We start from the raw sequence: 17,996 nt of genomic DNA, 5'->3' as shown, positions 1-17,996 counted from the left end.
GACACAATGTAAGAAATTATTATACAGATATTAACATTTTTATTACACAGTAAAGAGTACAACAATACCTGAATCATACTTTAAAGATTCACAGGTTGACAGACCATACATTACAGTCCAACTAAAGAAAATCAAAGAATAAACAAGAAACCACAGTTCTGACATAGTAGACTGAAAAGCTCAAGATTATGCTGACAAAAGCATGATGTACAGACCCCCCAGTGTTAGTCTACCATTAACTTGTGGTACATGTCTGAATTATGTATTGCACAACAACCTCAATTTCTTTTTTTAATTGTTTACTTTTTTATCCACAATAAAATTGCAGACCCAAATAACAAAATTCAATGTGCATTTCAACAGTCTCCAGCTTGCATGTGTGTGTCCCTCATATCATTTTAGACTTTTTACAAAGTATTCCAGACATAGGCATGCTTTAAATAAACAGCCTCCTAATTTATTTATTTTTATTACTTTTAATTAATCCCCATGACATGCACCTACACAACAAAGACAGGCGGCCCTGTCACAAGCACGTCTCACAACAGAAGGGGGGGTGGGTGGTCTTAGAAAAAAGTGAGAGAGTGAGAGAGAGAGTGAGAGAGAGATAGAGAATAGTGATATCGAGGACGCCCTATTTCTTTTCAGCGACCGCTTTGTAAATTTCATCGAATGGAGTCAATAACTTTTTTGTAAATGTGTTAGAACTACAAATTATACTTTTCACATAATCTGTATATAAGTGACAAGCATTAATGAAAGTAACAAAAGTTTTTTTTGTTTTTTTTTTGTTTTGTTTTTTTTTTTTTAGTTTTATGAGGTCTGCATTGTTACCAAGAAGTGATATGGTTTGCAGCTGTATGAGCTTTAAGTTTTGGTATCCTGTTCTCTTGTGCCCATTTGGTTTGACTAGACCAGTAACTAGATACATTACTGGTGCAATATACATGCTGTCAGAGGTAGAGTGAAACTTTTTGCCACTGAGGAGGTTGTAGCAAAACAGAAGAGAGAGGAGGAGGTTGAGCTCAAAGAGTCACTTTCTAGTATTAGTTATTTATTCACTTTTGTTTCACCCAGGGTGCCCTGAATTTAAGCAACATGAAGAATTAATCCCTTTTTTAAATTATACAATACACTAGTGTTAAAACAGCAATGCTGTTTCACATTAAATCACAGCTTCTGAGACATAAATGGTGTCAGACACCTTTTTGGATTATTTAACCCTTTATAGTCAAGAACACAGTCTGGGGTAAATTGGTGAGGATCTACAAAAATTACTTTAAGAGATAAATCCCCCAGAGTCAAACTGTCCCAAAGCCAAAGACATGAAACGGGAGTGAGGTTAAAAACTAATCTGTTAGCACCATGTTATAAGACCATAAAGAACATATGGTATGTCTTCTTTCTGCTGATTTTCTGCCTTTGGAGGCATATTAATCTATCGTAAATATGCACCAGTGTGGTAGGTCATAGCAAGTAAAATGTAGATTTGCAGATTTTGGACACAATATGAAATCTGGAGTGTAGTTTGCATTGTGCTTGCAACTTAGCCAGACTTGTAACTTGAAGGGAAGCAAGGTCTTTGGCTGGCAGACACAAATCACTATTGACAAATATGAAAATATACTTATTGTATGGAATGCCATCTAGAACATTTCATTATTTTAATGGCTGTAGTTTTCTAAAGTAGAAATACTTGCTCAACCACTTCTGTTATGAGGCAGTCAAATAAGCCATGAATGAAAAATGCAACATGATTGATATCAGTTAATCAAGCAAATAATTATTAAGTTTACCAATGTAACGTGTGTGTGTGTGCGTGTACATGTGGTGGGGGTTGAGTTACTTTAGAAATTATTGCTTAGATGCAAAAGTTTCCTTATTAGCAAAAAGAGCTAAATGGCTACACAGGAGTCCTGTCTTTAGTGCTGTTGTCTCAGGCTGTTTAGCAGTTCTGAGTTCTAGACAGTAAAGGGTTAATTTTATCTTCAGTTAAAAACAATGTGGAAACTGGTTCACCTGCTGATCATTTGTAAGAAACTAAGAAATAAATTCCCATGATTACAGAGTATTTTATGTGTGTGTGTATTTTTTTTCTTAAGTAAAATTAGATTTTGGTCCTTCGGATCGGTCTTTGGCTGACTTCCCTTTAATATTCTTGTAATACTGTATAACCTTGCATTCAGCAGTGTTAAAGCTGTCAATCTACACCTCAGCATTTGGAGAGTTTACTTTCCTTTTTAATCATTTTATTTATTTTGTAAAAACAGCAATACTCAACAACCTTGCAGTGATATGCATGCACTGTCCTAATTTTATTTTGTTAAACATTATGAAGTTGTTATATGTCTACAAAACATCACTAATGACAGTGAGGTTTGAATTATTCTGCAGAGAAAAAAAATGAAATTCACAGGTACTGTACAACTACAGATAAAACTGGTGAAAATGGCTCTAGCATACTTAATAGAGAGTTTGCCAAAAAGCATGCCTAGGGAGTCTTTGTGACAGTGCAAAATACAATTATGTACATCCCTTGTACAAAACATCAACATGTTAGCATTCCGTGAAGCATGCTAATTCTCAGAAAAGATCCTAACAGAGTGAAATAGCAGCTCAGAGAGATAGCTTTTTCTTTACTTGAGGACGACAAAAAGAAAAATAAGGTTTCCATTGTTGTCTTTCTCTGTTTTTGAACTACTTGAGAAATATCACTAATACAACAAATATAAAAGCAGCATAGAAAGATTACAGTTTTATTCTTCACCATCTAAGAATTAGGAGACTAAAATGGTGGGTAATGAATAAACTACAATGCATCTTCACATTTGTCCAACACATGTACAAGAAAATCACCATTGGGAACCTCACAGGACAGAAGGGGCTAACACCAAGAGGATTTAAAAAAAAAAAAAAAAAAAAAAAAAAAAAAAGTATGAGGTGCCAAAAAATGAATGGGCCGGAACTGTATCCAAGGTGGTGGTAATGTACCTTTCTTGTTTTTTGTCCGATGTTGTTATAATGAGCAGGAAACGTCCTGATTGTCTCACTATATGGAACTTTGTAAAAGTGAAGCAATGCTGTAGAGTTATAAGGGGCAGCTGGCTGATCCGAAAGCTGGCGAAAAATGCTAATCACCTGCAGGCTGTGTTCCTTACATATTTATTTTTTACTCATCTGCATTATTTCATTATTGTTCAACAAAAGCCTCGTTTAATATTTATGGCATTTTCTTCCCTTTGTTGCTGCTGTGGCTGTTGCTTCCATACGTCCCACCAAAAACAGCTTTCATTTTTCACTCCGCTGACCTGGATGTTGTTATATTTTCTTCAGAAGTTAAAATAAGAATGAACATCTGTGATTTTTTTCCAATCTGCTGAACATCTGTGCATTTCATTGCAGGTCTTCAAAGTTCAGTCAGTCACCCACAGACGCCATTCATCTTCTCGTTAGAATGTCTAACCAATGCTCATGCCCTTTAGGGGTTTGATTTCTTTTTTCCTTCTTTTTTTCATTATGGTTACAAAGAACAATGTGTCCCTTTTTTATATTTGAATATTAGCATTTTTGCTTTCAACAGCAATTAGCAGTCCCTTGGTTTGCTGTTTGGTAAAGCGTCTATTAATGAGGTCATCTAGTTTAAAATCCCAGCTACTGGAAAAACAGAGGGGAAGAGGTCAAACCTACTTTTTTGTTATTCTTTGATGTCTATTCAGTTTTTATTTTCATCATTTTACAAGAATAAAAAGAACAACGAATATCTTTGCTTTTCTTAATAGTAAGTCAATATGACCCATTACTGGCCTTTTGTTTTTCCTTCAAGACAAGTTCCTTTTCTTTGTAGTATAGTTTATAATCTTAGAGCAGTTATTGTGGTGAATATTTGTTGCAAGTTAAAATCTTTTTTTAACGAGGGGTGTTTTCTATTGTGGAAGGTGTTCCTGGAGTTGTTGATCTGGGTGTGGCAGTGGGTGGTGTGTCAACAGGACTTCCAGCTCCACTGCTAGGGGTCACAGAGGAACCAACTACTGAAGGGGTCTCCCCTTGCTGTTGTGCTTGTAATGTCTGTCCACATACGTGGTGGTGTTTTTCCCAGTCTTTGTGTTGGCAGAAGGAGCCACAATATCTTGCTGTGTTACAGCCGCTGCATGTTTCACTTGCCTTGCGCCCACAGTTCCAACAACTCTGCAGTGAAAAGAAAGGAAAAAAAGAGACTAAAATATATTTTTTTAAAATGGCTTTAAGCAAAGTGAATTTATAATGTTCTTATCAATAACAAGCACAATTGCATAAATTACACTTTAACATAAACAGTAAATTATTTAAGCAGGTGGAAAATTAACATAAGTAGGTAAGTTAAGTACAAATTATAAACATGATATGCTGATAACTCCATCAACTTCATGATATGGTTACAACTGCAACAAAGTCTGAAATGTGTTTTTCTTTCACTCCATTCCTGTAGGTAGCCATTCTAAATTCATATTTTGGATAATTCTAAAGGGGTTCAGAAACCAGAAATATCTTATAAACAGTAACTGACTCTTTTTGAAGGTGTTATTAAATGCTAAGTTGTGTTAATCGTGCACTAATAGTAACAGAGACAGTACAATAAATAAATAACCTAGAATGATTAAAATCAGATGTGAGCTAGCATTCTTTGCAAAATGATTAAAAGCACAGGCTAAAAAAGGAAATGATTAGAACCATATGCTCTATATTTGATTTCCCATTTCCTTAAAATTATTCCCATCTTTTAAAAAACAAATTAGTAATCTGAAATAAATGACAATCCTTTAGTGGTTTTACTAGAAATAATTTTCACTTTATAGAGCAAAATTAAAGTGTATCTATCCTGTACTGGAAACAAAAGAGCAAATATTAGTAAATAAAAGCCAGTTAATATGTACCATGTGTGACTCATTAAAATTATTAAAAGAAAGTTGGTGGGTGAAATGACATGCTTGTTGAGGGCACAGTATGTTGCCTCTGCAGCAAATATGTAATGGCTGCCAACTTTCTCTTTTTTGACAATAATTTTCATGTCCTTTTAATGTGTACATACCAGTCATGTAATATGTTTAGTGTATACTACACACTATTAATTTAAAGGTTATTTTTTGCTCAGACAAAAAGACACAGCCCTCAGTGAGCTCAGTGTGTGCTTCAGAGATGGAACATAAAGGTTCTACTGGAAATCCACTTTAAAGAAACTATTTCAAATTCCTATAATAAATAGTTTTAAAGCATAATCCAGCATTACCTCATAGCTCTAAATCTATAGTATGCTCAGTATTAGTAACACCGCCAGTTTATTAACTATTTAATTACTACTTAATAAAAACAACTTGATTAATGTGGGGTGGGGGTTGTCTGGTTTTGTCTCCAAATGCAAAAATAATAAACATGTTGATAATTATTATTAGAAAAATTAAACTAATGTCTCCAATGTTTTTTGGGCTTATAATAATTGTAAACTGAACTAATAAATAAACATAGATAAAGCACACACAAGATATGTTTTATTGAGAGACCAATCCTCATGATTGTTTTCAAAATTAAAACTGATTTTCAAAAATGGAAAATACAGACCATTTTGTTTAAAATGTCAATTGGGTTGAGTAAATAAGAGGCCAGTGTCAAGTGTGAGATTATCATCCAATGTTAAATCAGTCCCCTGATGTTTGAAAATCCAATTAGGGGCTTGATACACTACTACATGGTATGTCACAGATTGACATTAAACTTTATAAAATTGTAGTTTTGCCAGCATTGCCTATAAACAGTTTGCATACCAGGAGAAGGTGGGAGCGGAAGACGCCATCAACACCATCCAACCTCTGCTCCTTAGGGACAAGCTTACAGAGATGGGAGTAGATTTACACCTGGTGGCATGGATTGTGGATTATCTTACAGACAGACCTTAGTATGTGCATCTTGGGAACTGCAGGTCTGACATGGTGGTCAGCAACACAGGAGCGCCGCAGGGGACTGTACTTTCTCCGGTCCTGTTCAGCCTATATACATCAGACTTCCAATACAACTCGGAGTCCTGCCACATGCAAAAGTTCGCTGACGACACTGCTATTTTGGGCTGCATCAGGAGTGGGAAGGAGGAGAAGTATAGGAAGCTAATTAAGGACTTTGTTAAATGGTGTGACTCAAACCACTTACACCTGAACACCAGCAAGACCAAGAAACTGGTGGTGGATTTTAGGAGGCCCAGGCCCCTCATGGACCCCGCTATCATCAGAGGAGACTGTGTGCAGGGGGTACAGACCTATAAATACCTGGAAGAGCAGCTGGATGATAAATTGGACTGGACTGCCAATACTGATGCTCTGTGTAAGAAAGGTCAGAGCCGACTATACTTCCTTAGAAGGTTGGCGTCCTTCAACATCTGCAATAAGATGCTGCAGATGTTCTACCTTTTATTATTCAAAAAAACAATAATACTAATAATTTAAATAGTGAACAGTACCATATGCAGCACGTTTAAATTATCTTAACACTAGAATCCCTGAAGCCTGTGAATAAAGTTGTAATGTAATGGAATCTTAAATTCCTTCGCACCTCTTGATCAGGGTCTTTGTTTTGCAAATGTGTCAATTAGCACTGGCAGCAAGCAGCCTACTATCCCATCCCCCCCACCGATGGAGCTGAAGTTCTCCTAGTTCCAGTCTATTTATCTGAGAGTGAGGTGCCTGGAGTAGTATAGGGTAAATAATATATCATGATTTGGAATACATACATTTCATGTGTGTTCCGTATCTATAACAATCTGTGTAAATATAGGATGACAGGAAAAGCGAGGCAAGAAATGTTGAACAAGTAACTAAAACAGAAACTTCTTTCATGTTCTACTAATTGGCAAAATGCCAACAAGAAGTGTATAATGTGTGAAGACTGAAGTCCAAATATCAAATAAACACTTTCACAAAAAGTATAATAAAACAAGTGCACTTTTATGCAAGAATATAACTGAAGAAAAAGATGTCATTCAAATTACATGTTGCTGTCAATGAGTAAAAATCCAAGCCCAAATATCAATTGATAGAGCTCCAATGTGTCTGCTTGGCTGGTGCAGAGGTGAGAACTGCTGCCTTGTAATCAGGAGGTTGCAGGATCAAGTCCTGGCTCTCCCCGTTTTGAGTAGTGAGCTGCTATTATTATTACCATTATATAATAAAAACATGTTTTACTTGAATAAAGGCACACTTGCTTTGTTATACCTTTTGTGAAAATATTTATTTGATATTTTAACTTCTTTCTTCACACATTATACATTTCAAATCATTATTTTATCAATTATACATGAAAAAAGTTTCTGTTTTAGTTATGTGTTCAACATTTCTTGCCTCGCATTTCCTGTCATCCTACATTTACACAGATTGTTGTAGATACAGAAAACACATGAAATGTATGTATTTCAAATAACGATGTATTATTTACCCTATACAACTCCAGGCACCTGTGGTATAGCAGGTCCACAGCTCAAATTGAAAAGGCCAGTTCTAACAGATAATCGCCACACTCGTGGCTTTGAGGGGGTGTGGTAGTGTGGCCGGAAAAGTTCCCGGGAACTTCGTGATGTGGGCGGTCTTCACTTAAGTGCGCAGGTGAGAAGTTGTCTGCATTCGTAATTGATGCCGGGAGCTGCTAAGCACCACACGTGATGCACATCCACGTAATATATAGTAGAAGCACAAAGCGTATAGGGGACTTGAAAAAAAGGGAAGAGCGGGAATGGAGGTTAAGGGAGGAGAAGGCGGCAGGAAGGAGAAAGCTGGTGAGAGCGCGAGTGAGAGCAGACCCATTGAAGATTGAATGCAGCTGGTAGGAGAGCCCCGGGGGAGTGTTTGGCCAACTCTCGGGGATGTGTGGTGGCAGATTGAAGCGTTCGCTCTAGCTGAGCAGTTTTGAGGAGATGGAGTGACTGGCAGAGGAGATGACTTGCCATTGAAGGGAGCAGCAGTCGAGGAAGCTTTGTGCCTGTTGAGCCCCAGCGTGAGTGCCCTGGCCGCTGGGAAGACCCAAGTCTCAGTTCGGCTGGAGCCTTATGTAGCCGGGGATCGGAAGGCTACTGGACCAGAATAGGAGGGAGCTGCATTTGCTGGTAGGGCGACTCCCCTGTTGCGGGGCCCGTATGGGAGAAGCAGGGGAGCTGCCAGTAGAAAGAAGAAAGCACCAGAGTTTTAAGACAACACTGCTTCCAGCCATTATCATTTTAACCTCGTTTTAAAAGGACGTATTAATTGGATTTTAATCCCCATGGATTCACTTGTTTTAACGGATTATTTATTTAAAGATTTGTGATGCACTGCACTTATTTATTTGGACACTGTTTTTGGTTTTGTTTTTAATAAAAGCACTTTGCACTTTTTGCACCATCCTCTTGCTTAGTTATTAATGTCTTCACTGTCTAGCTCATCGGTGACACGGTGTCGGGTTCAAGAGCTCCCCAGATGCCTAGATGGGAGCATGGAGTAGAACCTGCATCGTCACAGCACCTCACACCCAGATAAACAGACTTGAGCTGGGAGAACTTTAGCTTCGTTGGTGAAGGATGTGATAGCAGGCTGCTTGCTGCCAGTGCTGATCGACACATTTGAAAAACAAAAACACTGATGAAGAGATGCGAAGGAATTTAAGTTGGCCCAGCATTACAACTGACTTTGTAGGCTTCAGAGATACTAATGTTAAAGAAATCTTGTATTATTTAGATATTATTTCAGTATATCCAGTTACCAGCTGAGTTCTTGGACAGAGAATTTAGAATACTATATTAAATAAATTCTGGGCGGACAATTTTAACAATGCAGCTGATACATGATAATAATAATTCCAAATATTATTCACCTTACAAAACTTCTTTTCAAGTTAATCATCACTTTATTCATTACCTATTTCAAGTGTATTCCATGTTGAAACAATAAGCAAAAGTGAACTATAAAACATTCACATCTATAAAGAATTTATTAATACTCTTAATTATGCTAGGGTGTGAAGAGGTGCATAAATTATGCTGACATTAATCTATGACTGTTCTGTACAGTGATAAAAAAAAATAGTTAAAACCTACTTCACTTGAATCTTCCTGCTGATTAATAATAGACAAAGCATCTTCAGCAGCTTGACGCTTAGCTTCAGAAACTGTGTGCTCCATCTTTGCCCTTTCTCTGCTAATCATTTCATGGGCTTTTCTTTCTGCCTCTGACACAGCTTTCTGCAGTTCTGACATTGCCTGTCTCTTCACTTCATTTACAGCTTCCTCTGGAAGACACAAAATTGAAACATTTAGTAATGACGAAGAAATACATTAATGCATTTGCAATGCATTAAAATTGTTAATAACAAATGTGAAAAACTCTTTATCATATACTGGTTTCTACATAACTGTGTTCCAGTTAACTGTGGAGAAATGAAGGTCAGTGGTGCATTTATAACAGTTTATTATACACAATGTTGCATGGAATTTTTTTTTTTTAAACTTATTTTGGTACTCCAAATTTTTGCTTACCCGAGTTAAGTGGTGTACTTACTATAAATAAACAAAGAAAGTCTTGCTGTATATATTAAAAGGATTGGTTTTAAATTATCAATTGTTGTAAAAAATCCAAATAATATAAAAACAGCAGATGCTTTTCCTAACAAGAAAAAACATACATTCAGGATTTACAGACAAAATAACCAAAATATGCTGACTCTTAACAAAGATAAATTAATCTGATCATTCCTAACAGCACAGCTCAGAAGACCAGGGACTTCAAAAAAATGGGATTGCATCATTTAATATTTTTAACTGCATCTTAAAATAATCATTATTATATGTTAATAAGGAATTTATATAGCAAACCAATTCCATATCCTTCCATAAAAGTTTTTGGGACACATGATCATTGTACACAGAATAACAAACGGATAACATATTGTTGTAAATATTAGTTTCCCTAAAAAACAGTACTTTTAGAATTTAAATGGTTTATTGTTTAGCTCTAAATGTATGTATTTTACATTAGTTTGTAAATGTAATAATAAAACCTTTTTTTATTACAAAGTGTATATTGTGTAACGGTATTAAATGTTGCTGAATTTCCTTTTGGGTAATGCCTTTACATTTAAGTAAATGTAGACCAAAAAAGCCTCTGTGATTAAATGATGTGTATGCAGACAGGATATGAATGTATTTGTTGAAACAGAGGCTATATATCTTGTACTGCAACTTTGGACTTGCCTGAAACTGAAAGAGAACACCTGTGACTTTATCAAATATATCAATCATGTTTTTACTGAAATAGTAATTTAATACTATTACTAGTATCACTAATATCATTTAAAGATATTTTAAGAGTAAACTATTTTGAATATATAACATGTAAATTTATTTAGTAACTAGGAAATCTGCTCCTGACTTAGCTTATCCATCATAATTTCTTTCTTTATTCAGAGTAAAATGACAATGATTAATGGAAAACCAAATAAGCAGTAATTATTAACTTGGCAAATCCAGCACCAATTAACACCCTATTAAAACTAATTGCAGCATGTTTCATTGAAGTGTTTGCACCTAATTGTTTAATCTACTTATAAAGTACCTTAATTAAATTTTCTGTTTAATTAAAAACATGCGTTTATAATTAAAAATTACTTTGCAGCAGATCAATAAATATCCAGAATGTTTAAGACTAGTTATACTATAGTGCGATGAAGAGGATTTATTATTCTTAAGTGCGCAAAATAAAACTCATTCCTATTTTGCACTGTTTAATCTTGAGGTTTTCATTAGGGTAAAACACTATATATTTTGTAAGCATCTATACTTTTATTATCACTATAGGATCTTCAGAGCTTTGAAATGTGTGGGACTTGCTTGCTTTTTATATCTAAATATTCAAGGTGAATTAAAATTCCATCTAACTGGCAACACAGGACAATAATTTTTTGCTTACGATCAAAGCTGCAGCTTGACTAATTGTATATGTAAATCAGGCAATTTATATTTAAATTATGCATTTCTATTCTAGTCCCAAGGGCACACACAGATCTGTAAAGAGAATTGGTAGAGCATTTTGCAAGGTGCTTGAATATTTATTAGCAACTGAAAACATCCACCAATCACTTGAAAAAATTGAGAGTAGAGATGGATACATACTAACTGTGGTTTTATTACGTTTTTGTGAAATAGAAAAGTCATCTAAATTAAAGCTCATTTGCATTTAGGATTAATATTTTACTAAAGTTAATATTATGCGAGTAAATTATTTTTTTCAAAGGAGTTAAAACAATTTCAATTTTACAATTTGCTGCCTGAAGAAGGCGGCAACGCAATCTTAGCCTTTACTATCATCAGTTATATACCCAAATGTGGGCCTCTATTACTACAAGGAATTCTGGAACTCTGTAAGCAATAGAAATCTGTCGTTAGGTGTTTAATGTATTATAAGGCTTTATACCTGGGTATGCTTTTCAGCTTCTATGACATGTTTTTGAAACACAATGGTAGAGATAATATCTAAAGAAAATATCAGGCTGAGCTTACTGATGTGAAGAATTTTTCAGAGTATTCATTATCCCTTGGGTAACAATAATTGTAGAGTTGCCTATCTGTCTAGCTGAACATTTAGGGTTTAGTATACCTTATGAACCATTCATTAAACTGTGATGAGTAAGTATTCATGCTCAAGTGCAAAGTATACAATTTTGGCTGACATTTTTATTGACTTGCCAAATTACTGATATCTGAAGCAATCTCCTGGTTTTATATGATATTTTAAAATAGAGAAAACAGTCACCTTTTTCCAGAGAAAAGTCCAGTTTGCCTATGTAGATCAAATTAATGTTAAATATTAATAAGATTCTTTGATGGAATACTTATTTCCGAAATATTTTTAAATCAATAGTAATCAAATAAACAGGGTTGTCTCTCTCATGTTTAATGTCCCTATCTGGGTCTATCGAGGTTGGCTAGTTGTCTTACAAATCTTCCTCTTTGATAAGTTATCACTTATTTTGTGGCTAATGGTGCAATTTTGTTAACAATGCCTCTGTCTTTAGGTTGCCTTTTTACAATACACAGAATAATAATAACCCAAGGTCATCTGTACAAGAAAATCAGAATACAAAAATATGTGCAAGTTTTTTTAAAGAGACCAATCTAGTGGCATCAAAAGATACAGTTCTTACAAATTGTGTTGATATTCAAGGCAAAAAGTACAACAGAATTTTTTTTTTAAGTTATTTGTTTACACATCCACATAGTCACACAAAATAAACAGTACCTTTACTTCAAGTTTCTGCTTAGCATACATAAAACCAACAAAACATAAACTTAATAAAATGGTAACTCTGTGTCTTTTATTGACTTCACTATTCTATCACACTTCCACAACATCTACATAGAAAGTAAAACAAAATGTATCCTTTTTATTACTGAACTCAACAGCCTGCTTAAGGTTCTGGTCTACACCAAAATGATTCATAGTTTTTTGACATTCTGTAACAACTGCTCTACACTTCCTCACATAAAACCTCCCATGTCTCTCTCTATCCAGTCCAGATAGTTTAGCCTTACCTTAGCCTTTCTTTACTTCTTTTTCCCCATATAATTTATTGGTCTCTTTGTTTCTCATATGCATTGAAAAGCTATGGAAACTTCTCCATGTTGATTTATATGTCATGGCAATGACATTAATTGTAATAAAGAACAACAATAACTGATTCCACATTTAAGCAGGTTCGCTAATCATCTGCCAAATTACTTAAAATTTTTTTTGCAATCTCCGTCATCCCTAGGAATGAGACACATACAGTATATTTTGCATGCAATTTATCACTGCCAATTCTATTCAGCTTTATTAGATCACACATTCTTTCTATGCCTTTCAATCCACATGGCCAGGCCACTTCAACTTTTTTCTCATCAACATCTCCACATCAGTACAGTCCTCAGACCATTAGTATTATAAAATGAAAAATGTCTCGCATCAGGATAAGAACTGACTGAAAGCAAAATGTAAAATTGGTACACACCGATATCCTACTTGGGTACAATTCATTTTATCAGAAGTACAATAACTTATTCATTTATCCTATTGTGATCCTTTTATACATTCAGTATTATTTTTACACAAACTGAGATTAAACATTAATTTGGGTTACAAAGATACTTTATATTTAACTGCTGTGCTCTGTTTCTAATGAATCCTGATTAACATGCAAATGTTTTAGTGATCCTTACCAGCCTTTTTCCAGATCTCTTCTGGAACATATCCAGATGTAGGTCTGTGAAGGAGCTCTCGATGTGTTTCTGAAGAAAAAAAAAAAAATTAAAAGGCAAAAATGTATATAGTTCATATGTCAAATAATATGACCATGAGACATTGAAGTTGTAGTTGTAAATTGACAGTTATGTTAAAAAAAAAAAGTTCACTTTAACAGCATATACCGCATACACATAGCAACTAGACTTTTAGAGTATGAATAAAAATAATATGAAAGGATCAAAAATAACAAAAATAATAACTGTAATAATGATACTACTAATGATGCCCAAATAGTATATAATCTCAAAATAAGTCCTTTGTGTGGTAAATCTTAAAGCATGGTGAAAGACACAATCGAATGTCATAGTCGGGACAATAATAGTGTGTTTCTTGTCTGGTTTTCTTTCTAGATTTATCAGTTTTTGAACAGCACACTACACAGGTACAAATTGGATTCTGTTTTTTTTTCTGTTGGAGGTATATAATCAATACAATATCTACCAATAAAACACTCTGGATTAATCCGCAATGTGCTGGGTCGACCACGTCTCTTTAATGGTAGTGTGGACGGTAGATGTGCAGCAATGATTTGTTCTACAAGCTGGAATGTAAAGTTACAGTTTTGCCAGCTTTTTGTTTGTGTAAGACAAATGCATTCCACATGCACTGTTCAACCAGATGATAAAATATCATTTTGTAGTATTTTTTTTTGTTGCCTCGTCGTAATGGGATAGTCAATTCTTGATCCGCACAATCTAAGCTGCCCATCATGCTATGGTAGTCGACTACAGCACAATGCTTCGGAACCTTGCTTGTACAGTGAATGTTTACTGCCTTATGTACAGTGCTAAGAAGACAAACATATTTCTTATTTTTCCATTTCAGTGCAAGAACTTTACCTTTAATGCTTGGGTCTAACATTAAGGAAGGTATTTTATTCAACAAACTAAATTTGGTGGACTCCAAAAACCACATTTGTAGACCATCCTGATATTACTTTATGTTAATTACAAAGGCATTCTAAAGAAGAAATCTACTCAATTTTAATATACCAGATGCTGCTGAATGTAACCAAAAAAGATCATTCCATAGTAGTAGAAATCAGTTAACTTTTACTAAATTACATAAAAAGCTTGTGCAACATTAGCATGTGTCTCTCTTGCATCTATTTGTGCTTTACAGGAAAAGAAACTTCAAAAATGTTTTATTGGAACATTAAGTGTTCCTGTTGTTTGGATTATATTATGTAAAATCAAAAACACAAATTAAAACTAACAGTTGTAATAAAAAAAAAAAGTTCAGACTGTTAACATAACCTTATAAGCAGCAAGAAAATAATCATTTTTTCTTCTTCTTTTTTCATTTTACCTGAGAGTGTTGCATCAGGGTTGACAGGGCTCTGTTGTCTAGTGCCTTTCTTGAGGTCTTCTGCATCACTATACCGCCTGATCCAGTAGTTCAGCTCTTCTCGGTCAGCTTCTTGACACCGCCTCAGAACTGTGAGTGACCGTCTTGTCTTTTCTACCATATCCATAATGCAGTTTAGAAGCTATCAAAATAAATAAATAAATAAATAAATAGTATGCAATAATGGTGGCTTTATTAAATTAACAAGTGGTTTTGGGTGGTTACTCCCTTGAGTGCTAAGCTTCATGTGGTAAGAAATTACTATTGATTTGGTGAACTTCACCAAAGTGTTTTTCGCAGCTAATATGTGTTCGCTGGTGACCTTGTTCATTGAATATTATCCTGGAAATTTGCACGCAGCTAGCTTAGAGTAACATATTTTTCCTAGAACGACATTACAGAGTTGTATCAGTGATGCATAGAATGTGCACTGTAAGAGTACTGTCTGATCTGCTTTGCACATGCGTGATGAACCTCTCATGCAAGCAAAAAAAAAAAATACACCTTGCATTATTTTAATTTCAAAAGGTACAATAGCTGACCATAATAAGAATATTATAAGTACTGCCACTGGATATGTAACACTGACTCCTGTGTGCTTGAATAACCCTGCAAGTGTGCTAATTAGCCATTTGCCACAGCTACAAGTCAAAACAAGCCTTAAAAGAGGCCTTCCCCTCCCCAATTAAAAAAAAAAAAACCCTTCAGAACCTTAGAAGAAATAATAGCAAAAGATTTATTTGTATTTGCAAGGCATTTCTATCTTTTTGACAGAAGAAAAAAAAAGGTATCTGCAAATATAGATCAAAAACAAACAAACAAAAAAAAAGATGTTCCAGCTTTGCCTGGAGCTGTGACTTTGAACAATGGAATGAGCCAGTCCCTCGCTGCCTCTTGATGGCATGGCAATATTGGTGTTTTTGACATCAATCTAGCATAGTTGGTGGAACTTAGCACCTTTATAGTCCATTCAAAACTAGTTTAGTTTCTCCTTCTCCATTGACTTCAATGCTTTTTGCAGAGTTTGGTGAACCTCCTAAACATTTTTGTGATTTCACCAAACTCATTGTGAGGCAAACTCTGCAGGGTTTGCTCATCACAATAAGAAATATTAAAATTAACATACTGCTTATTTACCATGTATCATGGATGTATGCATATGGGACAGCTTAAGGGCTCTGGTAAAGGTAATCCCCTGCTGTTTCAAAGGTTGGCGCTGTATACTAATGTCTTTTATCTGTAGACTGAAAAATTGATGGGTTTAACACTTATGATGTCACTTCCAATGTCTGTCCATCTGGACTCGCCTCTTCCTGCTGGGAGTATTTCAGTCCAAAGGAGCTGCCATCTTGGGCAGTCAAGAATTAAGACTTGTGCCTGAAAAGGCGTTATTTGCTCAACGGCATTTGTACGTGTTTTTTTTTTGTTTCAATTACACAGGGTTTGCCTATGAGCGCCCCAAAACTTTGTGTCTCTGTCTATCTCTCTCAAGCTTGTTATAAGCAATAATTTATATATTTAAATATTGTTGCCTGCCTATACTTGGAAGCAGTTTTATTCCTTTAAATGTATAACTTAAATATTCAAATGGGTAAATAACCAACTTTTGAGGATTTATGCATATCAAGAATGTGATCAATACTTAAATTTTGAATGGTAAAAGTCAAAGCTGAAGAAAAAGATAGTCTGCACTTGTTGTATGGCTACTTCTTAAATTTTTAGAAGGCTGCTGCAGAGGCTAAAAACAGAACTAGCGATGTCATGGTAATGCCAGTTGCTACAGTAGACAGTTGTTCTTTGTTTTGAAATACTCCTTAAGAATTATGTCTATTGTCAATTAGTGTCTATGTGCTTGATTGCATGTTTAGGGAACAATGAAACTTTTTCTGAGAAATAAAATGTGCTATTACTTTTCTTACATGGTCAAGGTGCTTCCACTCTTCTGCCCATTCTCTGTCTGTAAGACGGTGATCAATCACTTCTTCTTGACGTGCACCATGCATCCCTGCCAAAGGTGAAAACAAGACTTTACCAATTTTAGCTATTTTATTGCAATTCTGTGCCTCTTTTCTTAATTCTTCAAGAGGTTCTTGTACTGTAACTTGAAATTCTCTTGGCTAATACAAATCTAGACATATTAATTTATCACCAAATGGCAGCACTTTTCATGTATTTTTACAGACAAGTTTGAGAACATTATTGGTAAAAAAATTCTACTTAAAACAATATTTGAAATAATTCATCTTATACTGCAATCTTAAGAAACTGAGCTTTTCATATTAAGGCAGTGACTTAGACAACTTGTGATTTTCTTAGGTATAATGCCCTCCCTCAAGAGGGTAATGTCCACTTTCAAATGCATAATAGAATAGAACAATAAATTCTTTATATAATCAACTAATCCTAAAATAATTCTGAGTTTTATAAATACAATGTTTGATGTGACTCACATTTGAAAGTCTATTTAAATTTTCTTCATACTGCTTATGAACCATTCACTGATTCATTAAGCTGAGTGTAACACCTTGGACCACCAACAATGAAAGGAAGGGAAACCATCTGGTAAACAACCCCAGTATCCATTATTTGTGTTTAAATAACAAACACCATATAGCAGTCTTTTGAATGTTTTATTTATTATTTACATGTGTAAAATTTGCATTATTAAGACAATAGGGAGATCTACAGTACGTTTTCAAAAACAGACATAAAACATGCACACATACTGCATCTGTAATTATGCTTAAATATACTGTCCAAATCCAAAAGACATATTTTATATTTATTTTCTCATCTCCTAAAGTATACTAGTATTAAAAAATTGAAAACTGTTAGACAGGAAAAAGAGTGAAGCAGCTGCAAATATCCTCACAGCTGTTATCTTCTCATTTGACTGTTCACTTTATGAAGTTATACCTTGAAGAGGAGTGTAACCAGATGTAAGGCTTCCATTATTCCAGCAAAAGCAGACTAAATTATTTTATATTGACCAACAAAAGACATTAACAGAAAAGTTACAAAAACTAAAAGAATGCAATTCATATTTGGTGAATAATGATAATGTCATATATAATCACACATATGTGCTTAGAAGACAGTTTCATGGCTCATTTAGTAATGGTAATTCCAATCTGAGCCAAAGGTTGGTGCTTTTGTTCTTATACTTCCCCCTTTCCCATCTTCAGAGCAGAAGATTGATGGCAGGAGGAACTGTAACATCACTTTTGCTTCCATCCATAACCTTACCTCTCTACCTGTTAAGACTGCATAAAATCCAACACCAATAGAAGATGGTCGTCAGTTTAGTACTCACTTCTGAGAAGACGT

At 34.8% G+C, this 17,996-nt stretch overlaps 1 protein-coding gene across 4 annotated transcripts in view; it reads right to left on the bottom strand.

Annotated features, from left to right (window-relative positions):
* Positions 1-553: 553 nt before the first annotated feature.
* Positions 554-17,996, bottom strand: part of runx1t1 (RUNX1 partner transcriptional co-repressor 1) — a 161,489-nt gene continuing 144,046 nt past the window's right edge. For 3 of the 4 annotated variants that reach the window (XM_039736443.1, XM_039736445.1, XM_039736446.1), the window contains 5 exons: positions 16,580-16,674; positions 14,631-14,811; positions 13,238-13,306; positions 9,083-9,273; positions 554-4,185 (listed from right to left, as the gene is read on the bottom strand). In XM_039736443.1, coding sequence (XP_039592377.1) covers positions 3,907-4,185; positions 9,083-9,273; positions 13,238-13,306; positions 14,631-14,811; positions 16,580-16,674 — 815 coding nt within the window. In that variant the 3' untranslated portion in view covers positions 554-3,906. The remainder of the gene's footprint in view (positions 4,186-9,082; positions 9,274-13,237; positions 13,307-14,630; positions 14,812-16,579; positions 16,675-17,996) is intronic. The other variant, XM_039736444.1, reaches the window with a different exon arrangement.

The sequence above is a fragment of the Polypterus senegalus genome, chromosome 15 (genome assembly GCF_016835505.1).
Source record: "Polypterus senegalus isolate Bchr_013 chromosome 15, ASM1683550v1, whole genome shotgun sequence".
NCBI classification, from domain to species: domain Eukaryota; kingdom Metazoa; phylum Chordata; class Cladistia; order Polypteriformes; family Polypteridae; genus Polypterus; species Polypterus senegalus.
The sequence above is the reverse complement of the archived record's forward strand: the minus strand, read 5'-3'. Positions and strand labels throughout refer to the sequence as shown.